This window comes from Paramormyrops kingsleyae, chromosome 2 (genome assembly GCF_048594095.1).
Source record: "Paramormyrops kingsleyae isolate MSU_618 chromosome 2, PKINGS_0.4, whole genome shotgun sequence".
NCBI lineage: Eukaryota > Metazoa > Chordata > Actinopteri > Osteoglossiformes > Mormyridae > Paramormyrops > Paramormyrops kingsleyae.
In genome coordinates, this window is record NC_132798.1 from 4245277 (window position 1) to 4268159 (window position 22883).

At 43.1% G+C, this 22883-nt stretch overlaps 1 protein-coding gene across 2 annotated transcripts in view; it reads left to right on the forward strand.

Annotated features, from left to right (window-relative positions):
• The window catches only part of whrnb (whirlin b), a 75243-nt gene extending 53318 nt beyond the window's left edge, over positions 1–21925 (forward strand). The window contains exons 6-12 of one of the 2 annotated variants that reach the window (XM_023838564.2): positions 6897–7109; positions 7513–7725; positions 10668–10739; positions 11905–12355; positions 12449–12624; positions 14023–14145; positions 17209–21925. In XM_023838564.2, coding sequence (XP_023694332.1) covers positions 6897–7109; positions 7513–7725; positions 10668–10739; positions 11905–12355; positions 12449–12624; positions 14023–14145; positions 17209–17391 — 1431 coding nt within the window. In that variant the 3' untranslated portion in view covers positions 17392–21925. Of the gene's footprint in view, positions 1–6896; positions 7110–7512; positions 7726–10667; positions 10740–11904; positions 12356–12448; positions 12625–14022; positions 14146–14446; positions 16241–17208 lie in introns of those variants that run through there. The other variant, XM_023838565.2, reaches the window with a different exon arrangement.
• The last annotated feature ends 958 nt before the right edge of the window (positions 21926–22883 follow it).

A 22883-nucleotide genomic window follows, 5' to 3' on the forward strand; every position in this document is an offset into this window, starting at 1 on the left:
ACCCATGTTGGCTCTGAAGCCACGGGTGTCTGAGGGCTGTTAATCACCAAGGTGACTTACGAGGCAAACGGCCACTCGACTGCTGGACACCCCCAGTTTATGCGAGCAGCATGCACTATAAACGTCCTACAATACAGGAGCAGTCGATTGTGGTGTAATTTCAGACTTTGTATGTGATTTATACATGAATTCAGCTAGTAAAGGTGAGTGGGCGGTTCCCCTGCTGGTATATACGCTGTGTAGTGGGCATTAAGGGCATTGTTGTTTCCCTGTACATTGCATTACAGCACTTTGTGGCACTGGCACTGCCAGGCCCCTTCACCTGTGGGTCCTTGGCATATATGGCCATGTTCCTGCTGCTGGTCTTGCTGGCAGACCGTTCCAGCTATTAACTCATCAGCAGCCATTAAAGATTTCAAACTTAATTGACACTAATCCACTCTGAAGTCTTTCATTCACATTAAAAGCCTTTATGCTGCTGAGAGTAAATCTGCAGTCATCCTCTGGCCAGGGCTGAGTGCAGCGTCATTCCCGACTCAACGTTTGAGGGGCAAGAATTAATATAGTAATGGATACGCGTGTCATGGCAGGAACATCATTAGGTTGCTGTGAAACCTAATTAGTGAATTTAGGGGGGACATTGTAGTGTGCAAACTTCCTTTGTGTGTGTGTGTGTGTGTGTGTGTGTGTGTATGTGATCAGGTGATCATCTGATTGGTAAAACACGTGTCAATTAGCACCATTTCTCCATATGCAATACCGCCACGGATCCGGGTCGCTGACTTAATCTCGTATCGAATGTTCTCTCAATTAAATATAGAAGTTTAATTGAATATGGAACAGAGGTGGAAATTTCAGGCCCAGAAAGTACGAATCCAGACCAGGATTTTGTTTCAACCAAACCAGTGGAGTACTCTGTAACTATGACTCTTTATGCTCAACTGGTTGGTTGAAACTAAATCACGGTCTGAATTTGTACTTTCTGGACCTGAACTTTCCACCTCTGATATGTAATAGCCTTGGTTTAAATTAAGACCCCAAATGGTCGCAGGCTCAGAAAGGAAGCAGCATTCCCATTTCTTAACATTTCATAACAGCCTTGTGTAGTTTGCCTGTGTTCCAGTACCATGGGGATGTAATGCTGCTCGCTCTGGTTCCTGATTATCCCTGTCTGCAGTGCCATGGCATGCTGAACAAGCACAAAGAATGATGCTCAGATTTACAATAAGGGGAAAGGAATTGTTCATGTTAAAATGTTAGGTAATATGTAGGACTGGCTCCAGGCAGAATTGTGAAGAGAGCCACGTGACAGGAGAGTAGAAAACAGGCATGAGGACTTTTTGGGGACAGAACTGGAGAAGCAGCTGATTTTGAGGCCCCAAATGGCTTAGAATGGCAACCAAATTCCCACACTGCAACCTGCAGTGACGTCCTATCTCTCTACATGGCTATTATGAAACATAGCTCAGTGACTTCAGCATCAGGACAAGGGGAAACACACATTAAAAAATGTGTACCAGGCATTTGAATGGAGAGGAACGCAGTGCAGGAAAAGGGAAAAGACATGTGAGAGTTAGAGGATCGGTAACAGGGCACAGGGGGAGGGAATGACATGCATGTTCCCTTACTGCACATAACCCTGGGACAGACACATACAGTATTACATAACAGTCTGTAGGCGGGTAAGACTGAAATCGAAGAAACATCTCAGCGCTAAAGGTGTAAAAATCTCAATTCGGGGTAAAATTACTGGCTGTGAACAGTGAGTCACTGTACACTGCCAGTCTGAATCTTTCTATCCACTGCAGTCTGTGTAACATCATATTCTCATCAGATGATATATTGCATTACAGATGTTTAGTTACAGTGCGTTCTTCATCATGATTCTAGTCTAAGTTAATCCAGGCTAAAGTTATAGTCCTGTATTTGTCAGGACGTAAGGTACCACAACTGACCATTCATGATAAGCACAGGAAACTGATCAGAACATGTAATTTCTCAACTTAGCTGGTAAAAATATTAACATTTTAATGAACAGCCACATGCGGACTGAGAGTAAAGTTAACAAAGGACGTTCTTCGTTCAGAACGGATCCCAGTGTCACCAAGCTGTGGGTGTGGTCACCCTTGTTGTCGGCTGGTGACATTAGTTTGTCCCCTGGGGGCAGATGGATCTCTTCAGGCAGCCGAATTTCACGAGCCCAACAAATCGCTCCTGTCTTTTGATGAATGGCTGGAACTGACATTCTATCCAGTATGTTGCCCATACTGCCTGGTGTAGCCCCCCCCCCCCCCAGCACACTGACCACGATACATGTCTGAAGATGGATGGATGGATGGATTGATTGATTTCTGGTACATACTCAAAAACAGCAAGACTCCTGTTTTATTTTTATTTTTTTTTAACAAAATCAATATCATTTTCTAAGTTACAGATTGATATAAACTATACAGTTATAAAATGAACATTCATGAAATAAATGACTTCATTTCCATATGCATATGCATGAATGGAAGATGCCATATGTGTCTCGTCATTCAGGACAGAATGGGGGCTATTCCCACATTACATTCGTTTCCTCCCTCTGTCCAAACACTTACAGTTAGGCGAACTGGCGTCTTCAAACTGTCCCTTGTCTGTGAATGTGTATGCGTCATTCTGCAGCCTGTGACAAACTGCTTGCCTTAGATGGGCTTTGCCGCACCCTGAATGCATGTGGATGGCTTGAGTGGCGAAAATGCATGATCCCTCCACTACTGCAGCAGCTGACATAGGAACAACACGACTGGCATTTATAAAGCCTCTTAATAAAGGCCCTCCTATCTGGCATCAACACTCGCAAATCCAGAATCTGTGGAGTTGCAGTGTCAGCGGTTTAAGTAGCGCTCTCTGTGCAGCTGTTATCGAAATAACACCATGGGGATGTTGTTCTGCCTCAAAGACCAATTATTACTGACTTTAAGCAGTTAACCAAGTAATACATGATGAGTTTGTTTATTGTGTGCATTTTGTTATCAACTGTGTGTGTTTTTATTACACCTACAACTGTCCTGTAGGGTTAACTTAGTTTTGTTGAAAAATTACTATAATATTACAGAATCGGGGGGTTGTGCAGTGGTTGGCACTGTTGCCTGGGACCTGTGTTGTCATGGGGTTTCCTCCAGATACTCTGGTTTCCCCCCACAGTCCGAAAACATGCTGGGTCTAATTGGAGTTTCTAAATTGCCCATAGGTGTGTGCATGTATGTATATGTGGTGTATGAGTGTGCCTATGTGGTGTATGAGTGCGCCTATGTGGTGTATGAGTGCGCCTATGTGGTGTATGAGTGTGCCTATGTGGTGTATGAGTGTGCCTTGTGATTGGTTGGTGCCCCATCCTGGGTTGTTCTCCACATTGCACCCATAGGTTCCGGACCCCCTCTTGACCATAAATGGGACAAGCAGTTTTGGAAGATGGGAGGATTATAGAATAGGCTTCATGTTTTATAATAATAATAGACACTTTATTGATCCCCTTGGGGAAATTGTCTCTACGCCTCCCTTGAATTGCTCTTTGTAGAGTGAGCTGTCTGCGAAGGGCAGCCACCTGTTGGGGAGCTGGGGGTTAAGGGCCTTGCTCAAGGACCCACAGATGTGCTGAGGTTGGGTTTGAACTGGTGACCTTATGATTACAAGCAGACAGGCTTAGCTCACTGAGCCACGATTCCCCCACCCAGGGGTGCCACTCGTGCTTTTAGGCCCCAAACCCTGACCACTCTAATTATGTTAGAATTTTTTACGGCCCCTGCCACTCAGGGGCCCTTGTAATCATCCTAACTCCCCCCTCCCCCCCTCTATGGCACCAAACAGCAAAACTGTCTGGTCTTTTAATTTAGCTAATATGCAGTTTAAGTAGCATCGACCGTGTCAGGGCCCCTCGCGCTTGTTGCAACGTGATTTTAAGGTTAATTTTGGCCTTGGATGAAGTAGCCATTCCATGTTTTGACTTTATAGTTTCTCTTTATAAATAAAGAGAATATAAGATTAATACGGTGAGTGTTGGCCTGCCAGCAGCGATTTTTCATCCATGACGAAGCGTGATCAGCTGTCCAACAGAATTAATTGAAAGAAAGTGTCTCTCCATTAATCACCTTTGAACCCCAGTCTTACAGAAGGGCAGTTCCACAGCTGTCACTTTCACTTCTGCTTACGATAGAATATTTACAATGTGAATTGAATTCGTGCTGAGGAAGTGCCTTGCAGATTGTTTGCATCAGGATTTTTGTTCCATGATCACTTTCTTTGAACTATGGGTTCCTGAGCAGGTTTGGTGAAGCAGATCCAGGCTGCCCTGTCCCAGTATCACTGTGCTGTGGGTCCTGTACATATTTTTATAATAATTATAATATATAATAATGTTTTATTTGTTGATCTATTATTTACCACCATTTCACACAGCTTCTACCTTTGCTGAAAGGTACCCTGCATTTGTTGATTTTGGATTAAATTAACTTCGAATGAATCAAATGTCATTTATTATACTGTCCCAAACCCCCCCATCCCCCCCCCCCCACACACACACACACACACACACAGGTTTGTAATTATATCTTTGTGGGGACTCTCCATTCATTTCTATGGGGAAAACACTAATCCCAGCAATGACGACTTTAACCCCTACCCAGCCCTAACCTTAACCATAAGTAACCAAACAGAATACGAGACTTTTGGTCCCCACAATGTAATCTATACATGACCGACACACGCACACTTACATGGCTATCAAACACGCACACACACAGATACATACACATATACACATATAAATATTATTTTCATATATATATATATGATATTTTTTTCTTGTTTATAATTCTTTATATCTGCTGTATATCTGTTAGTGTTTCCTTTTAATGCATCAGAGTTCATTTCTGAGAGAATATTGTTTTGTTGACTAGCAAAACAATTGTTAGAAATGATTTTATATTAGTATAAACATCGGGTGTTTAGTTTAAAAGTTATGGATGGATTAATAGCAAAATCAGCAAAAAAAAAATGTTATTTTGACATGGTAAGTAACAGATGGAGTTTTGAGCCCCACTGATTATGTAATACTGGCATTGTCAATAGATCCAGGTGCTTTTTTCTGCAGATGTCCACCATAATACATAATACATAATAAAACCTTGTTCTAAGGCCCCTTTGTATACATATATTCTCCACCAGAAATTGATATTGAAAATGTTTCGTTGCTTATTTGCCTGTAGCTGACAATGAAAATAAAAGTAACTGCAAAGTAAAATGTATCTTTGCAGTGGCTTATAATGGCAGTCTTCAGAAGCAGGCCCCCCCTGAAGGGCTCTGCAATCTTGTAGATGCTAATGCAATGCAGGGCCATTGTCTTTCGACTGCTTATTATTGTGCTGGTTTAACCCTTAAGGGTAAAACAGGATCCCGTGGAAACAGCAAGGGGGGGGGTTGAAAACGGCCGACATTTTTGAGATAGTCAGTGAGATAATTTTCGCGGGAAGGAGACCATTAAAGACCAAATTACACCGCTGTTCTCCTGGATCATGAAGAATATAACGTAGTTGAGCTTTGGGTAGAATATCTGGTGGTTCTGTGTGGTGGGCATCCAGCCAAACCTTTTACCTCGAGGTGCCACTTCCCAAGGTCGCGTTCATTCTGTGCACTTTTATGAAGTATTGATTTTCCAATAGAGTCCGCAGGTGTCTCTGTCTTTCCCGTAAATCCCTTGTTTTCCCTAACGTCCCCCTGCTCTGCTGGTCCTCGATATAGCCTTTATCGTTGGATTATGCTTCATTTCAGCCTTGTCATTCACTAAGCCATGTTTTCAGGCACTTAGTATGCTACTGCATATACATCTTCAGATTTATTTTCTGTCAAAACCATTGCGAAAATATGGGAAGCATTTTTGTATTTTGTACAAGATATTTTTGTCTTGTTTCGATTGTAAGATATATTACTAATTCCATTTGATGATACTAAACACAATTCATAACTAGACGATAAAGTCTTGTCATTACCTCTGAGCACTGTGCTTAACATCTCCTTTCTGCTTAATCTCCTCTTTGAATAGCAAGTCAAGTGACTGGACAGTGAGTTTTATAGAAGTGCTATTTCTCCGGAGATTAGTGAAATATGTCAAAGGAAATAAGCCGGCAGAAAGGCGATATCCTGACTTAATGAAAACCCGTTGTTTTGACCTTGGCCCGCTAGCTTTAACCGGCATGAATGGGTTTTTTTCCTCTGCAGTAATGCAGAGGGATTGTTTTCCACAGAGTCCCTGGCAGATAACTCTGAAGGGCTATGTTTGATTAAGGGTCTAATTAAAAGGCTGCTTGGCTGGAGAGGAACAGTCAGAGCAGGTATCCAAGGCTTGGCCTCGTTCTCCTGGCATCCGGTGGGTAGTAACGACAGCGGTGATGAGGTCGCCTGACGTGACGAAAAGGCAACTGGGAAGAAGTTGGCTGAATAGTCCCTCATCTGCCCAAGTGCTGAAAAAATCTTGGATTACATTCAAATTCCACTGCGTATGAACTTTCTGCTGAGTAGCTAATTGGCAGCTTACACAGGCTCTCCCCTGGGCAAAAAATACTCTTGTATTTAACTAATTTCTATTACAGATCACCCAGGTAGGAGTAATTATCACTTAGGCACTCTACCAATTGAACAATTGTCAGAGATCCAGCTCAGCTGAATGTAGCTTGTACTATTCAGACACTGTAATTAAACGATTTAGGTTCCCTTATAGTACTTAGCAAATTAACAAAATTTATGAACAACTTGACAAATTAAAATGTTAAAGGGAAGGGCATCCTCTGTACCCTTGGAGCCTCCTGCTAATCTCTCTCACTCTTGTCCTCTTGCGTGTTCATCATGCTCTACTACTCCAGTCCATGTTCTACAAGGGCATGGCCGGCTCACAGGTGACGCTGAGCAGTCTGGTGAACCAGGCGCGGGCCTTGCTGGAGGAACAGGCTCGCCTGCTGCTGACGGAGCCAGAGAGGCAGACACTGAGCTACTACCTGGAGGAGTACCGGGAAGCCCACATCGGGGTGGAGCAGCTCGTCATGGCCCTGTTCGAGCTGCTCACCACTCACGCCAAGGTGATCCTCATCAACCTCGCTGTTTATTCAGCTTGTGAACAGGGTGCACAGTAGTGATGGGCTAATGAAGCTTCATGAACCATTTGCTGTATTTTCTGACCCCCCTAGATGGTGCTATCTGTTCATAAAAGGGCTCAACATGCTCCAAAGCAAACCAAGAGCACCATCGAATGGGTCAAAAAATACAGCAAATGGTTCATGAAGCTTCATTTGCCCATTACTGACAAGCTGTGCATACAGTGTGGATTCTTAGCTCTTCTCAGTACATATCTGTGTGGAGCTAGTGCAGTGTTTCAGTCAGTCATGGTTAAATCAATTCAGTGGTACAATTCACATCAGAATGGCAGTTCTCCTGCTCTTCCAGTGACCCACCTCCCTCATGTTCCCCCCCCTTTTCTCTTAGTTCTCATTAATGTCGGAGGTGCGCAGCCTGGTGGCTCCGCATGACCTAGAGCGCTTTGACGGGCTGGTTCTATACCACGAGATCGAGGCAATAAAGGCTCGCCAAGCAGGAGCCGATTCCCTGAACGCCAACCCCTACTCCACAATGGCCTACCGCGGCTGCCTGAGTTCACACTCCACCTTAAGGAAGTCCAGCACCATCAGCTCAGTGCGGGTATGTCAGCCATCAAAACAAGCTGCGTCCTGGTCTTCAGCACATTGGCTCGCCCATTGCTTTTTGGGATCTCTTTGTGTTGGTCTTCAGTTTAAGGTAATACTTTATTTGGATAGTGTGCCTACAGAGGGCATACAGAGTGTTTGTAACATCTGAACAACGTTTAGTTGAGATTCAAAAATTCTTATAACATTGGTTGAGTGAGCATTCATGTTGAATTATTCTAAGAATATGTAGGTATGTTCATGAATCGTTACATATACTCCATAGTTAAACATCCACAGACACAGTGAAACAGTTGAATTGCTGAATCTCAATTAAGTTATTCAGATGTTACAACTACTCTGTTAACCCTCTGTAGGCAGAATTTCCAAATAAAGTGTTACCCAGTTTAATATTGTGACTGTTATCTGAAAAACACAATTCCCAAAAATTCAGTCTTTCTGGAATATGGAAAAAACATTTTCACAAGTTTTCCCAAAAAACTGCCAAAAACCCAAAACAATGTAATGAGCAGTTACTGTAATTCCAATATTTATAATTCCACACATCACTGTAATTTCAATACTTGAAATTCCACATATTACTGTGATTCCACTACTTTTGGCGGTAATGAGTAATGTAACTATAATTACCTTTTCAAATTAAATTACAATTAAAAAGTACAGAAATTTAAATGGGCTTGTTCCTTGTTACTTTTGTCTATTATTGGACAAATGCAATTATTAAATATTACTGGACAAATGCAACTTATTTCTCTAATATTTTGTTTATGGTCTAATATCATCTGACCTTACAGTGGCGCAATGAATGTGTGATTTTAGGTACAGTGATAGACAAAATTTCTGTTTTATTGTCTCGCACTGTGTCACAGGAGGAGCGCTAAAATAATAACTACAGTGCACAGGCACGATGTCTCCGCTATGCTTGAAAATCCATCAGCAAGGCATATGTATGTTGCAGAGACAGCTATCAGTACTGGTTCCCCAATTCCCCAACATCTATGCAATGTGTTTCAACAGCAGCACGATGTTAATGGGATCACTGTGCGACATTTAGCATATTGTTACCTATCCTGATTAAGCTATATAACCCACAATAGGGTTATACTATATATATTTATATATATAAATATTTCAGTTTACTCTGAATGTAGGCACACTGATTAAATCCATATACCACAGAAATAATTTAACTGAGTAAAAGTGGTGCATTTATGATTTTATATATTAACAACATGAAACTGTAATAGGTCGAATAATTGTGCTGAACTTATTAAAGCAATGTAAACTAGCATAAACATAAATACTAATTAAATTGATAAAAATTAAATTGATAAAACATCTTTTCTTTGGTCAATTAGATGGCAAATGCTATCAGTAGACAGAAGAGAATGGGCGTATTCCATCTATAGTAAAAAGTCTCCATCATCAAAAATGGACATATGCAGTTTTCATTGGACAACAATGATATATAAATGCCAACCTGTTTACCTCTGTGTCACTGTTAGTGTTTTGCTGCATGCCTAATCCTTATCTTACCCTTACGTCTTATCATAAAAGCTTCAGGGGATGTTAAGAGAAGCTCCAGGTTCCCCCATGACCTTAAACTAGGAAAAGTAGGGAGGGATGTTTACTGACAACTAAAATATTTTCCTTGAGAACAGCTTGTGGCTCAAATCCTGAGTAGGCGGCAGGCAGTCTGTCTTGTGTGCAACATATGTGTGATAGTAGTAGTAGAGTAGTATGTGATAGTACTCCCAGGTCTAACTTTATCTAACTCACACACCACATATTCATTGAGTGTAGCATTTTTAACTTGGCAGGCAATAAGCCTTCTTTTGGTGTCACAGCCCATCATGACGTCATCACGGCTCTGTGGTGGGCGGGGTGTCCCTTTCCAAGGCACATCCATGTGCAGCTCACGGTTCTAGAGAACGAATAATTCAATTCAATTCATGAGCCTGTTTCATTTCATTGAGCTTTAATGAGATCTGAGGTGGCCGTTTGAATTCTCTACTCAGTTTGTTGCATATATGTGGGGGCTGTTTCCCTAGGGAGGGTGTGTGAGGCCAGTGTACAAATTCACACTGTAATGTGCAGAAATGCAGACAATTCAATCACTTATTTATCATAATTGTTATTATATTATAGATTATATGTCAGTCATTTTTGATAATATTCATCTTTGATATTTACTCTCACAGTCAAGGGTGGTGTTTTTGTTTTGGGGTTGGTGGAGGGGGGTGGGGGGGGGGTCACTCAAAGAATCCCCTGCCCAGTGTGCCCCCAAACCTCAGGGGCCCCATTCCTCAGTGTGCCCCCAAACCTCAGGGGCCCCATTCCCCAGTGTGCCCCCAAACCTCAGAGGCCCCATTCTCCAGTGTGCCCCCAAACCTCAGGGGCCCCATTCCTCAGTGTGCCCCCAAACCTCAGGGGCCTCATTCCCCAGTGTGCCCCCAAACCTCAGGGGCCCCATTCCTCAGTGTGCCTCAAAATCTCGAGGCCCCATTCCTCTGTGTGCCCCCAAACCTCAGGGGCCCCATTCCTCAGTGTGCCCTCAAACCTCAGGGGCCCCATTCCTCAGTGTGCCCCCCAACCTCAGGGGCCTCCATATAAATGTGTTTGAGTGGTGGTACACTCCACTACTGCTCACAGCCCTTATACTAGTGGCCAAAATTGTAGAAACACCTAACATTTTTGGCATTACGCTTTAAAAAGTACTACACTAATATTGACAGTACTGTTTATAAACAAAGAACGTTACAAATATCATACACTGGGGCAAGAGTTGAATAAAGTTCTGCAATCTCGAATAATTGGAAGCATTTCCACAATTTTGGCCGCTAGTGTATTCTCTTAGTACACAGTTGCGTGTTCAGTAGCCCTGTGAACACAGGAGGCTGTCCTCACGCCTCTGCATCCCCTTCGTGTTCCCCCCAGACCTGCAGCAGGCTGCACGGCAGCAGCGAGGCCCTGTCAGAGAGTCACAACGCCCTGCCGGACATCTCTCTGGTGAGCCCCAGAGTCATGGTTTGTCACCAAGTGTGAAGTCCACAGATTGTCCTGCTTGCTAGAGGAAGGCACTGTGCTTTTGGTGGAGGAGGGAACAGGCCAGTGTGGGGTTTGGCGGGGGGCTGCAAAAAACTCTGCTTTGTACCTTTCCAGAGCTGTGGGCAGAGGCCATGGTGCCCTGGTCCCCATCTGTCACGCTAACACCAAAGTTCAAGTGCAAGGAGTCTCTGTTATGGGAATGAAGGACTGCTGGAATATAATCACATTTAAATTAGTGATAATGTTATATACTATACATTCTGGTCACTGTGAATGTGTAGTTCAGTGATCAGTAAATAATGCATTACTTCACTGGGTTTTCTCCAGATATTTTTAGAAAAGCCTGATGTTAATACAAAGAAGGATAAATTGAAATTTGTTGTTTGTCATTACATGTTTGTTTACTGTGGGACAGATGAGTCTTGAAAACATCCTTATAAACACATCAGTGTCTGTAATAGCTGAGTTATTGCTTATGAGTTTGAGTCTAAATTGCTGATGCTATCATAATTCTGGAAGTCTATCGGGATAATCCACATTTTAAATGTACTTTTGACATGAAAAGACAGTAATGACTGGAAATGTTCTAAAGGAAAAATATAACTGTGATGCTTGAAACTTGATATGAACTTTTGGTAAACATGTCTTTCTCAATGACATCATAAAAAATATCCAATGGATACTTTTGACACTTTGTATGGTCTTAGTGGAAATTAATATTGTATTACTATTGTATTACTGTAGCAGTGGATGTGAATTTCTGTAGGGGATACAATATCTAGATAATAACCCTGCAGTTATTTTTGTCTGCATGCTTTATGAAGAACTTTATTTAATTTATCCACACATTGATTCCTCTTACATCTGCACATCTGTGTGCATTTGACTGTGTTCATGACTTTTGCGATTCACTGTGGATGAAATGTTAATAAAAACTCAGCATGTACACAAATCCTTACCTGTGATTTTTTTATTGAACTGAATAACAAATCATCTCACTGAAATAATAAATAAAACTATAGCAGTTTTTTGTCTTGCTGTGGTTCTGATCGGTTCTGACACTTTACGGTTCTGGGGTTAAGCAGTGAATGGGTGCCACTGTTCATGCCTGTCTCCTTCTCTCCAGGATAACGTGCAGCCCACCATTGATTCCCCTCCGTCCTTCAAGCCACCCCCTCCCCCGACACTATCAAAGCGCACCACCCAGCGGGCTCAGCCCCAGCGGCCCTCCTCAGCATCTTCCCAGTCAGCACTGTTCTGTACGGCACCCTCTGCTGGCAGTTCCGCAGAGTGCAGCCACCCTTTTCCTGAGAAGGAAGCGTCCCCTCGGCAGACCCTGAGGAATCGGCAGCCCCTCAAGACCTTTGCCTGCCCAGAGGCCCCCACCAAGGGCAACCCCGTGCCTGCTAGCCCTTCGTCTGGACTGCCAGGCTCTGCCTCGACTGCACCACAGTCCAGCCCCAGTAAGCCACCGTCCACATCTCCCGCCTCCAAACCACGCTTCATCATGGTGGACGTGCACCGGCCCGGCATGGAGCCGGGCACCAGTGGGGCTCAGCCGGTCCCACAAACGCGAGGTGAGGGTGCAGTGGGTAAGTCCCCTGGGGGCTGGAGCAGCGGTTAGACCCCCAGTGAGGGTACGATGATCACGCGCTTTGTGGCCGCTGTAGGGGCCGCCCTCTCGCAGCTGTCGGGCAGCGGTCAGACCCTGAGTGAGGACAGCGGGGTTGACATCGCCGAATCTGGAGGCCTGAGCAAGGAGAGCAGCCCCCGGCCTGGCAAGGCACGGCCATCCCATGAGCCGCAGCGAGTCAAGGGGCTGGGGACGGAGGCCGAGACCCAGTCGGTGAGAGCGGTCTGGCGTGTGGCACGTTAGCCCCCAGCACAGGGAAAACATGCGCTCCCGTTTGCAGGGGAGGAAGCTACACAGCTGATGTTCTTCACTTATTTAGTCCGAGAGCAGAATGTGTGTCAGTCATGGTCTCTGGGGTGTCCTATCACCCCCTGCTGAAAAAACAGCTCAAAACCAGCTGATCTGGCTGATCTAAGATGGTCTTTGATGGTCATGCCCCAGCTCTTGCTGTTCTTTGATGGTTTAGCTGGGGTGGGTCACCAGCTAGTGTGGCCAGCCTACCAAGCTGGTCATGCAGGTATGAGCAGTTAAACCAGTTTGATTGACCATCATAAGCTAGTATGCCCAGCTAAACCATCAAAACATCATGGGAAAACATACCTTAAGTTGGCCTATCATAAGTTGATCAACCAGCTTAACCAACTTAACCAACAAGTTGGTCAGTCTGGTTTTCTCTGCAGGGGGCCATTATACACATCATGCAGTTTAAAACCTGTACATTTTTATCACACGTCTTCAAAGTCATGACTGTTTTTTTATGAACAAATAAACAGCTCCATGTTGGTGAAAAACTTTGTTGTTTTGTCCGTCAAAATGCGTCAGCTTAGCTATTTCAAAACTTCCGCTAAAGTCACCCCAGTTTTCACAGCAACCATCCAATACATCAACTAACTTGACCACTGGCACGCCTCATATGGCAAATCAATAGCGCACTGACTTTTTATACTACTAAGTTAATTAATTGAGTGAGCTTGTGATCAAGTTTAAGAAATACATGGAAATGGCTGCGGTTCCCCTGAGGAGAGATTGGGGGACTGAAGCGGTGTTCGTCTAGCCATCCAACCAGATATCAATGACTTTTTGGAGAAAAGAAGAAATTACTGTTAATTTCTATTGTGTTGCTCTTCATATGAATGCATTCTAATGTTAAATTGTATTTTTTTGTTCTGGGAAAATATATATTTACTACCCAGAAAAATTGTTTTAAACATTTCGTTTGACTAACTAAGACTTTTGCACAGTACTGTAGGCAGGTAAAGCGTAGCCACTGGCGTTTGCTGCAGTTGTGAGTCGGCCTTGCTAGTCAAAGCTCATCATCACGATGCAGTGAGGAATGGCGCCAAGATGGCGGCTTTATGTGTTCAAGGACTGCAGGTTAATGTCGTTGACATCAGGGGACTGGGGTGCCCAGTGGGGTGTTTTCACTGGGGTGCCCAGTGGGGTGCTTTCACTGGGGTGCCCAGTGGGGTGCTTGTAGACTTCACTGGAGTGCTCAGGGCTGTCCACTGGGCCAGTGTTCAAACACATGCTCACCATTACTGCCATCACATCTGTCCCGTATTCCCCTCTCCAACCATGTTGCTTCCTGCTTGTTTCTCTCCGTTCCTGTAGATGGGGACACTAGAGCTGAGCTCCTCTCTGGTCCGTGTGACCCGGAGCGCCAGCACGCTGGGAATCGCCATCGAAGGCGGCGCCAACACCCGCCAGCCACTGCCTCGTATCGTCACCATACAGGTCAGTCTCCGTGTGCAGGATTCAGGCCCGCGCCATGCCGCCCGGCACAGCCTGGGGGCAATCTGTCCAGCTCTGTGGGGTTATTTTTCTGTTCCTGTGGCCTAACCCTTAACCCTAACCCCCTGGTTGACATTTACAAGAATGAGGCCCTGGGTTTTCATGCCCTCTTCCTCGAACCTTTCACTGATCCTTACCTCAGGAAGCAGATCTGGTTGGATGCAAGTAAAAATAATGTTCTCTGTGCAAAGCCAGTGAAAATCACTCGATAACCACAGTTGACTCTTTGAAGTACCTGTTTCAGACATAAACGACGTGTGATGGATCTCTACAGTCTTTCGGGGGAGAGATCACATGCCGGACGGAGGGTCCTGAAGCTGCTCAGCCACTGAGACTTAGCCAGGCAAAATTCAGACAAAATATAGTTGTGAGTCATTACATCTTTTTGAAACTTGAATTTATGGCATGTTAATACCAGGTAAAGCAGATTAATCAACATTTGGGGAAATAGAGTAAGAAGTCATTGTTTGGTCATTCAGCAATGATTCAATATGAGATGGCATCTGACATTACAGATATGAGAACAGATTCCCTTTGCCAACTTCTTCTTCTTATAAACCCTTCTGTGTGAAGAAGATTTAGTCTGAAGGCTGAGAACAGGAAATGAAATATTTTATCGAATCAGGGTAGTATTTATTGTTTATTTTCTGCCTCCAATGTATGTACTGTAATGTTTATATAAATGATTACTTAAGACTGCACCTGTTAATGATATGTGTTCTTTGGGATGCATGTGGCACAAGCAAAGAAGCACAGCAGGTTGAAAGGGAGCGTCTGTTTCCTGTGTAGGGTTTCAAGTGTGGGTGTTAGTGGGTAGATCACAAAGAAGCAATGAGAATAGACTGTGGCATAGATGTATCTTCTTGGTGATGCTTATGAAATGCGACACCAGACACGTCCGCTGATGAGATGCACTGCCTCTCATTGTTCCTGGCAGTTTCCTTTGCTGATTTCCTTCAGTTATTCATGCAGAATGTCTGTAACAGAACTTCACATCACTGAAGCCCCAGAAAGTCTGATCACTGTGGTCTGGACAGAGGTCCGACTGTCACTCAGCACGTTCCCGATAATTAAAATTATATTACTATTACTGAAGGATTTATTGGGCCGTTCTCATTATCATGATTCTTCTTTTCATTAGACTCACTCATCGGAGGAGATCATCATACGTTTCATTTTTATGGACGCTCTTTGAAAAGGCACATTGCAATAGAATTTATTTTATTGAGTTTAATCCACGGTTTCTGCACTTAACTTTGTGGAAATTGCTTCCATGACATCCAGCCTTATAAATCCCTCGCAAATGTTGCACAAGCCTACAGCAGAAAGGATGGTATACTGACAAATGCCCAGCTTCTGATCAAGGTCCTCATACTAAACACAACCCACTAATTGCAGTGTGTTATAGAGTTGATTTTGTTAGTCTTCTTTTAGAGTGGTGTCTGGCTGTGCAGATTGGGACTTTTGGCAGATTGATGCCGCCATTGGACCCTTGAGCGACGCCCTTAACCCCAGTTGCCCCAGGGATGCTGCATGTTGGCTGACCCTGCGCTCTGACTCCTCTAAACCTGCTCTCTCCTGTATATGTTTCTGTGGTTCCAAACCTGCTCTCTCCTGTATATGTTCCTGTGGTTCCAAACCTGCTCTCTCCTGTATATGTGTCTGTGGTTCTAAACCTGCTCTGTCCTGTATATGTGTCTGTGGTTCTAAACCTGCTCTGTCCTGTATATGTGTCTGTGGTTCTAAACCTGCTCTCTCCTGTATATGTTTCTGTGGTTCCAAACCTGCTCTCTCCTGTATATGTGTCTGTGGTTCTAAACCTGCTCTCTCCTGTATATGTGTCTGTGGTTCTGAACCTGCTCTCTCCTGTATATGTGTCTGTGGTTCTGAACCTGCTCTCTCCTGTATATGTTTCTGTGGTTCCGAACCTGCTCTCTCCTGTATATGTTTCTGTGGTTCCAAACCTGCTCTCTCCTGTATATGTGTCTGTGGTTCCAAACCTGCTCTCTCCTGTATATGTGTCTGTGGTTCCAAAACTGCTTTCTCCTGTATACTGTATGTGTCTGTGGTCTCATGGAGAGCAACATGGTTCAGGAGAAAAGACAATTTCCCCAAGGGGATGAATAAAGTGTGTATATATATATATATATATATATATATATATATATATATATATATATATATATATATATATATATATATATATATATATATATATATATATATATATATATATATACACACTATTATAGGTAAGCACCTTTGATACCTGAAATGCAGGAACTTCTTATATGTGCTATAAAGATCCCTGTCTAGTTGTTTTAATTTTAACTGTGACGTTTAAGGGATTCTTTAACCAAATGCTTCTTGCTTGTCCAATTATAAACCCTGAACCTGTCCTGCAAAGGAACGCCACATTCTCTTTTAAGCTGTTCATTATTAAACCTTCCCACATCATACCTGGTCTACTCCAAAACATGAAAAGAACCCCCCCAATTTACTGCCAGGTTTGAGACCGGATATGTGGAGAACTGCAGTATGATGGTAAAATTCACCTAAGGGAAAAATATAAATTGATTTTTGAGGTTATATTGCACATTCCTGCATGTATATGAATCTAAATAAGATGAAATATGAGACTCCGATTCTGGGGGGGGGGGTTTCTATCTCATAGGCTTTTGATCTTTGCTCAGTTTAGGTGTAATGAAGGTGGGTGCTACATATTAAACCCGCATGTTGCTATGAATCATGAACAATGGTCTGTCTTTTGCTCTTTGTTTCCTGTTTTCCATACTCTTCCTAACTCTCCGATGTCATTTACAAACCCCTATAAAGGCTAAGATAATGGCTATTAACCTACCAAGGGCTGTGATATTAATGTTCTTTCTCCTTTTCATGCTCTCCCACCCCGTCTCTCTCTTGTTCCACTCCCTTCCTCCTATCCTGTCCCTCTTTCCCTGCTTGGTCCTGACCACCCACCCGCCCGCCTGCCCGTATCCACCACAGAAGGGCGGCTCTGCTTACAACTGCGGGCAGCTGCAAGTGGGTCAGGTAATCCTGGAGGTGAACGGCGTGTCCCTGAGGGGGCTGGAGCACCAGGAGGCTGCGCGGCTCATCGCCGAGGCCTTCAAGACCAAAGAGAGGGACCACATCGAGTTCCTGGTCACTGACTTCAATGTGGCCCTGTAGGGGGAGCCAGAGAGACATTAAGCTCTTCACTGTTGGGAGAAGGGCTACAGCAAGACATCTGAAAGCCAAGTGCTCTATATAACGATTAATGTAAGCCTGAAATATACATTAGAACCATTCCTCTCCTCATCTACTTTTCCTCCTTGGTATCATGCGTGTAAGACCGACATTTGCATATTTTGCAAAAGGTCACTGGAAAAGAGTGTAATTATTCTTTCATTATTTTCCTGCAGTGTTAGCAATGGGACAGAACAGATTTTTTGCACTGGTGTGGCTGAAAGCAAAGATGATGCCAAATGTGTCTCAGATAGCCTGCTTTAGCTCCACAGTGGGGACAGGGGACAGATGGGTGTCCGTAATCCAGTGGGGACAGGGGACAGATGGGTGTCCGTAATCCAGTGGGGACAGGGGACAGATGGGTGTCCGTAATCCAGTGAGCTCCTTTACTCGTTCACAGGCTGGTTTCCGAGCCCAGCTGTGGCACTGTAACTCGTCAGCATCTGGCAGCTTTCTCTCAACACTCATTGGCTGGAAGTGACTTCAACTCCACTGGAGCAGAGGTCACCGCTTCTTAAAGGTTACAGTGATGTCTTACTGTAATTCACTTAGCATCTACATTCAGACATCAGGCAGTGAGGCCTACTGCAGTGTCTGACTCATGCACCTGTGCTGCTTTTATAGTCAAATGACTGTTAAGTGACCGAACAACACAAAGTTTTTTTTTGTGGAGGATTTTGCAAAACATGTTCGCATACAATTCAGTCTGCACAAATAGATAAAGAGGAATAATTAGAGAGACAGGAATATCATTCTTAATTAAATCTATTCTGTTATCTTTTTAAAAGGATCGTTTAAAGCAGACCTTTTCAACTTTCTTCCCAACAGACACATTTCCATTCTACCTAATCACTTAAGCACTCAGCTGAACTAATTATTTCTCAGATTGAATGAGTTTTGCTGTCTCCTCCATTTAACTCTTTAAAGGGCACTTGAAAGCCTGACAGGAACAGAGCTGAGATTTCCTGCTTTTAAGTAAATGCATTGCTGAGTGTAGTAGAAATGTTTAAAACGATTCCAACCCGATTACCTTCACACTACCTGAATTCGTTCTGTGCAAACTTTCATTTGGAAGAATCGTCCGATTATACTGATCTGCAGTAATTATGTGTGTTATAGGAAATTAAAAAGCTGTGAAGACCTGGGTGTAATTTTTTATTTTTTTTTGAGATTGTGCAAAAAGAAGAAGAAAAATCATGGACATGGAGCAGGAACAGAAAGTATGAGGTGTGAGAAGGAGAGAGCTGGAGCGCTGTGTCAGTCTGTGTTATCTGCACATGCTCCTAAATGTGTGTGTGTGCCTGTGTGTGTTTAAGTATGGTTACGTATATATTACATTGTGGGGACATTTGCTTCCCACAATGTGATAAAAACCTGTTATTTTGACGTTGCTGGGTGCATTTTTCAGTCCCCACAAGGGGATATTCAGTTTTATAAAAATCTGTGACTGCAATCAAAAAACTAAAAATGTCAAAAGTCTTTGGTTAATTATGGTTAAGGTTTGGGCTGGGCAGGGGTTAAGGTTGTCATTGTTGGAATTTCTCTTAGAAACAAATGGACGGTCCCCACAGAGATATGGATACAAACGTGTGTGTGTGTGTGCATGTTTGCGCGCGAGTGTGTGTATGTGTATGTGTGTACGTGTGTGTACACTCATTTGCATTTGCACTCCTGTCAGTTCTCGTTAGAGGACAGGGGGTTAATGGTAAAGAAAACCCCACCGTTAAATATTAAGCGCCCTCAAGTCATTTGGAGCCGTTTCCTTGGTAACAAAGACATTTATACTCCCCTGACTGCATGTTAGTCTGGACAGGGAATACTACATGCAGTACTTCTGATAAACTGTGCATTGAGTATGCTCTGTTTACTGATGACACAGACTTGAGATTAATACGGAGTATTGCCATATTTAAAAAAATAATAATTCTAACTATGTCATGTAGCCGGCTCATTTCTTGAAGATGCATGTATATTGAGATTTGTATATATTTATGAAAAATGTGTCTCAGATTATAATTGCAGTTGGGCTATACTTTTTAATTTACCAAATGCAAAGTTCCTGAGCCAAGTTTCCAGTCTGGCTGTACTTGGGATGAGCGGACGTCCACTGAATCTGCAGGCCACACAGGCCTCTGGTATTTGTTGCATAGACTGTTCTATTTCACATCTACAAAGAGGCGTTAAAATAATTGCTACAAGGTTGGTGGGACATGGTCCTAAAGCAGTTCACTGTTTTGTTGGAAGGTGGAAAATCGCGGTGGGTGTGAACGGAGTGCAGAGTCACACTGATAAAGTACATGGTGACAGTCAACTGGATGCCTTCTCTGCGGGCATGTTGTCATACGAGTGGAATTATCTGAGCTGAAATCCAGAGGGTAGCAGGGAACAGTGGCCCAGGTTGTGCCTGCAAGAGATCAGCTTCTTCCATGACTTGATCTTGGTTTGTCTTGCTTAGGTTCCACACTATATTTAGGCAGGATGGTCTTTGGATTCTGAGGTTTCTCATATGAACATGTGAGACTTTTAGGGCTCATAATAACCAGTCTAGTCTACATTGAGTTCTGCTGCAGCCAATATTCTGCAATGGAGTAGAGGTGCTCAAGAATTTTACATTGGACAGGAGCTTTGAATCTTTTTCAGGTTTAAGTATGGCAATAACCTTTGCTCTCTGCCAAATATTTGACCTGGGCACTGATCTGTGGCCAGCAGACAGGAGCATAAACCCCCAGTCTTGATTCTGGCTTTTTCTGCTCTCTAGCCAGACCTCAGGTGCTGGGAGATGTTTTAGCGCTATAAACATTTGGTATTATTTTAATTGATTACTCAAACTTCCTTCAATGCTTCGCCCAGCAGTGCCTTTGCAAACAGGTGACTGGAGTAATGGGGAAGTGGTTTTGTGTGGGCGGCTTTTCAGCTGCCCCTAGTTGAGCACCTTCTCCTGATATTTGTAAAGTTAAACTCTGCAATGTTCTCCTCCGTCTTGCTGTATTAAGGGACTCAACAAGGCAATCTTATCTTCAGGGTATCCTGCTGCTTTGTGTGCCCTTAGAAGACCTATTTTCTGAGACATGTGAGGCATGATGGTGGTCTCACTTACAGAGCAGGCAAGGGGTGGATAAGACTACAGAGATTTCTGAAAGCTATGACGATAATTTGTAGTGGATTGGTTGGAATACTCGACCTGATGGTTAATGCTGTTTGTTTCAGTCTCTGCTCTTCGCAAGTTCCAACTCTTGAGGAGGATATGTAATGTTGGCTTTGCGGTAAGTCATCTAGAACGACGCACCAGGCAAGCAAAGATGGTCCATTTATAGAGTTCACCCTATATAAACTTGGCTGACAAGTGTAAATATAAAATAGAAGTCATTTTGTACAGTTATGAACCTCAGCTTCATTCTAACCCTTGCTTTAGCTGCCACTTAGGCCTAACCGTCTCTGTCCAAGAGATGTCCATGTGTCGCCCCAGCTTGGGCGGTGAGGTGGTGATGAAGAAGGGAGGGTCAGTGGGGACCTTTGGTTTTGGCACTGCACCTTTTTCCAGAAGAGACATTCCCAAGATAGGACTGATGGGTCCCTTGACAAAGCAGACTTGCATCCCCTGAAATGTCTCAATGCGTTTTTTCTTATTTGGGTGCATTTGTACTTTGACACAAGTAAATGGAACAAGTCGGTCATTCACCATGTGACCATCTGCAGTGTAACAGGAAGACATAAGAAAACAATCTATTCTTCCATTTTGCTCATTAATCTATAAAAAATGTGGCTCAAATGAGTTTTGCAATCATTTTTTTATTAATGCTATATTTTCTATCGACGTTTTCTAATGAGATCCTTTCAGTTGACACCTGAAACATTTTTCCAAACTGTGCTACTTTTCATTCCTTGAAAAAACACAACAATAATAATCAGCAAACTATCAACACAGTAAAGGCAAACATTTCTTTTTAAAAGAGATCTTGGACAAGAGCAGTGTTTCCCGACCCAGTCCTCGGACACCCACAGATGGTCAATGTTTTTGCTCCCTGCCAGACAGTCCACATTTTTGCTCCCTATCTTAAGGCCCTGCGGACCGGGCTGGGAAACATTGGACTAGAGAATCATAAGAGTAATTATGAATTCACAAAGGAATTTGTCCACGTGTCCTTGGAAGGTTCTTGTTTGCAGTATGTGGAAATCTTGATACTGTAGCAAATCCTTGGAATACATAATCCGGGAGACGCCCTCTGATGGATTATTTATTAAGTGTGAGTGCATTTTTGCCAATGTGTCCATCTGAAATAATGCATTATGGCCTCTGTTCATCATAATATACTTTACTGCTTCTGGTTGACTTGATGTCCCCTCGCTTCATTATTGAACTGTCTGTCTGCCTGTCTCATGTACAGTTTATTAAGATGCTTTGTATATAGCCCCTGCTGCCATGCTATTTATACAGAGTCAATGCATTTAATTTTCCAATAAAGATGACTACACAAGATTAACAGAACCCAGGCTGATTTTTCTGTTTAAAAAAGGTTTGGTGACATGTTCATAGCGCAGAGAACAATTATATGGTATATGTTGCTTCTCAGGATATTTCTCTCTCATGCTATTGTTGTATTAAAATACAGTTAACAGGAAGGTCTACATGTAAGAGTGCTAAAATGGGAGGTGAGGAGAATTGATGTTTTAGGTCACATGCAAATGATACACGTCTTGGTAACTGAAACAATGTAGGTATTTTTTTAACCATATAACCAATTAAAAAAGAATTGTAATCTTATTTTCAAAAACAAAGAAAACAGCAGTATATGTGACCCTGACTAGGATAAGCAGTTGTATGGATGAATGGCTTTTTTCTGAAGTTCTGTCCATTTTAACTGATGACAGGACCTGTCCAATTGCCTTGTAGACTAACTTTTAACCCAGCAACTTGATATTTACTGCACATGGAACATCATTGGAAAGGGGGGGGGGGGGGCGCAGCCACTAGAGCGAGTGCCATAGGCACGAATCTCTAGGCAACAAAAATTGTTGTTCATGGAAGATTAGGGGGGGCGTGCGGCGGGTGCACCCCCCTCTGGATCCGCGCCTGCATGCAGTATGTTTAACTAAGAGTGGCGAATTGGATATTGATGCACCAAACCCTAAACAGACCATAACTCGCTGAGGACTTCCTGGGTTTGGAATAAACCCCCATCTCAATTTCAATATTTTATTTTACAGATGCCAGCTGTAAGATTTGATGAGTGGTATGCTGGCATTTGTTATGTTGACCATTAATATTTACTGAAAATGAAATTAACCTTATTTGTCTTAAAGGGAGAGTATGTTCTGAGAACTGTAGTTGCTATCTGTGGTTAAACTGTTTTTTTTTCTTTAAAAAAAATAATAATAATTTAAAGAACATACCAACATCACAGTCAGCCACTCACACCCCCCCCCCCCAAATAAAA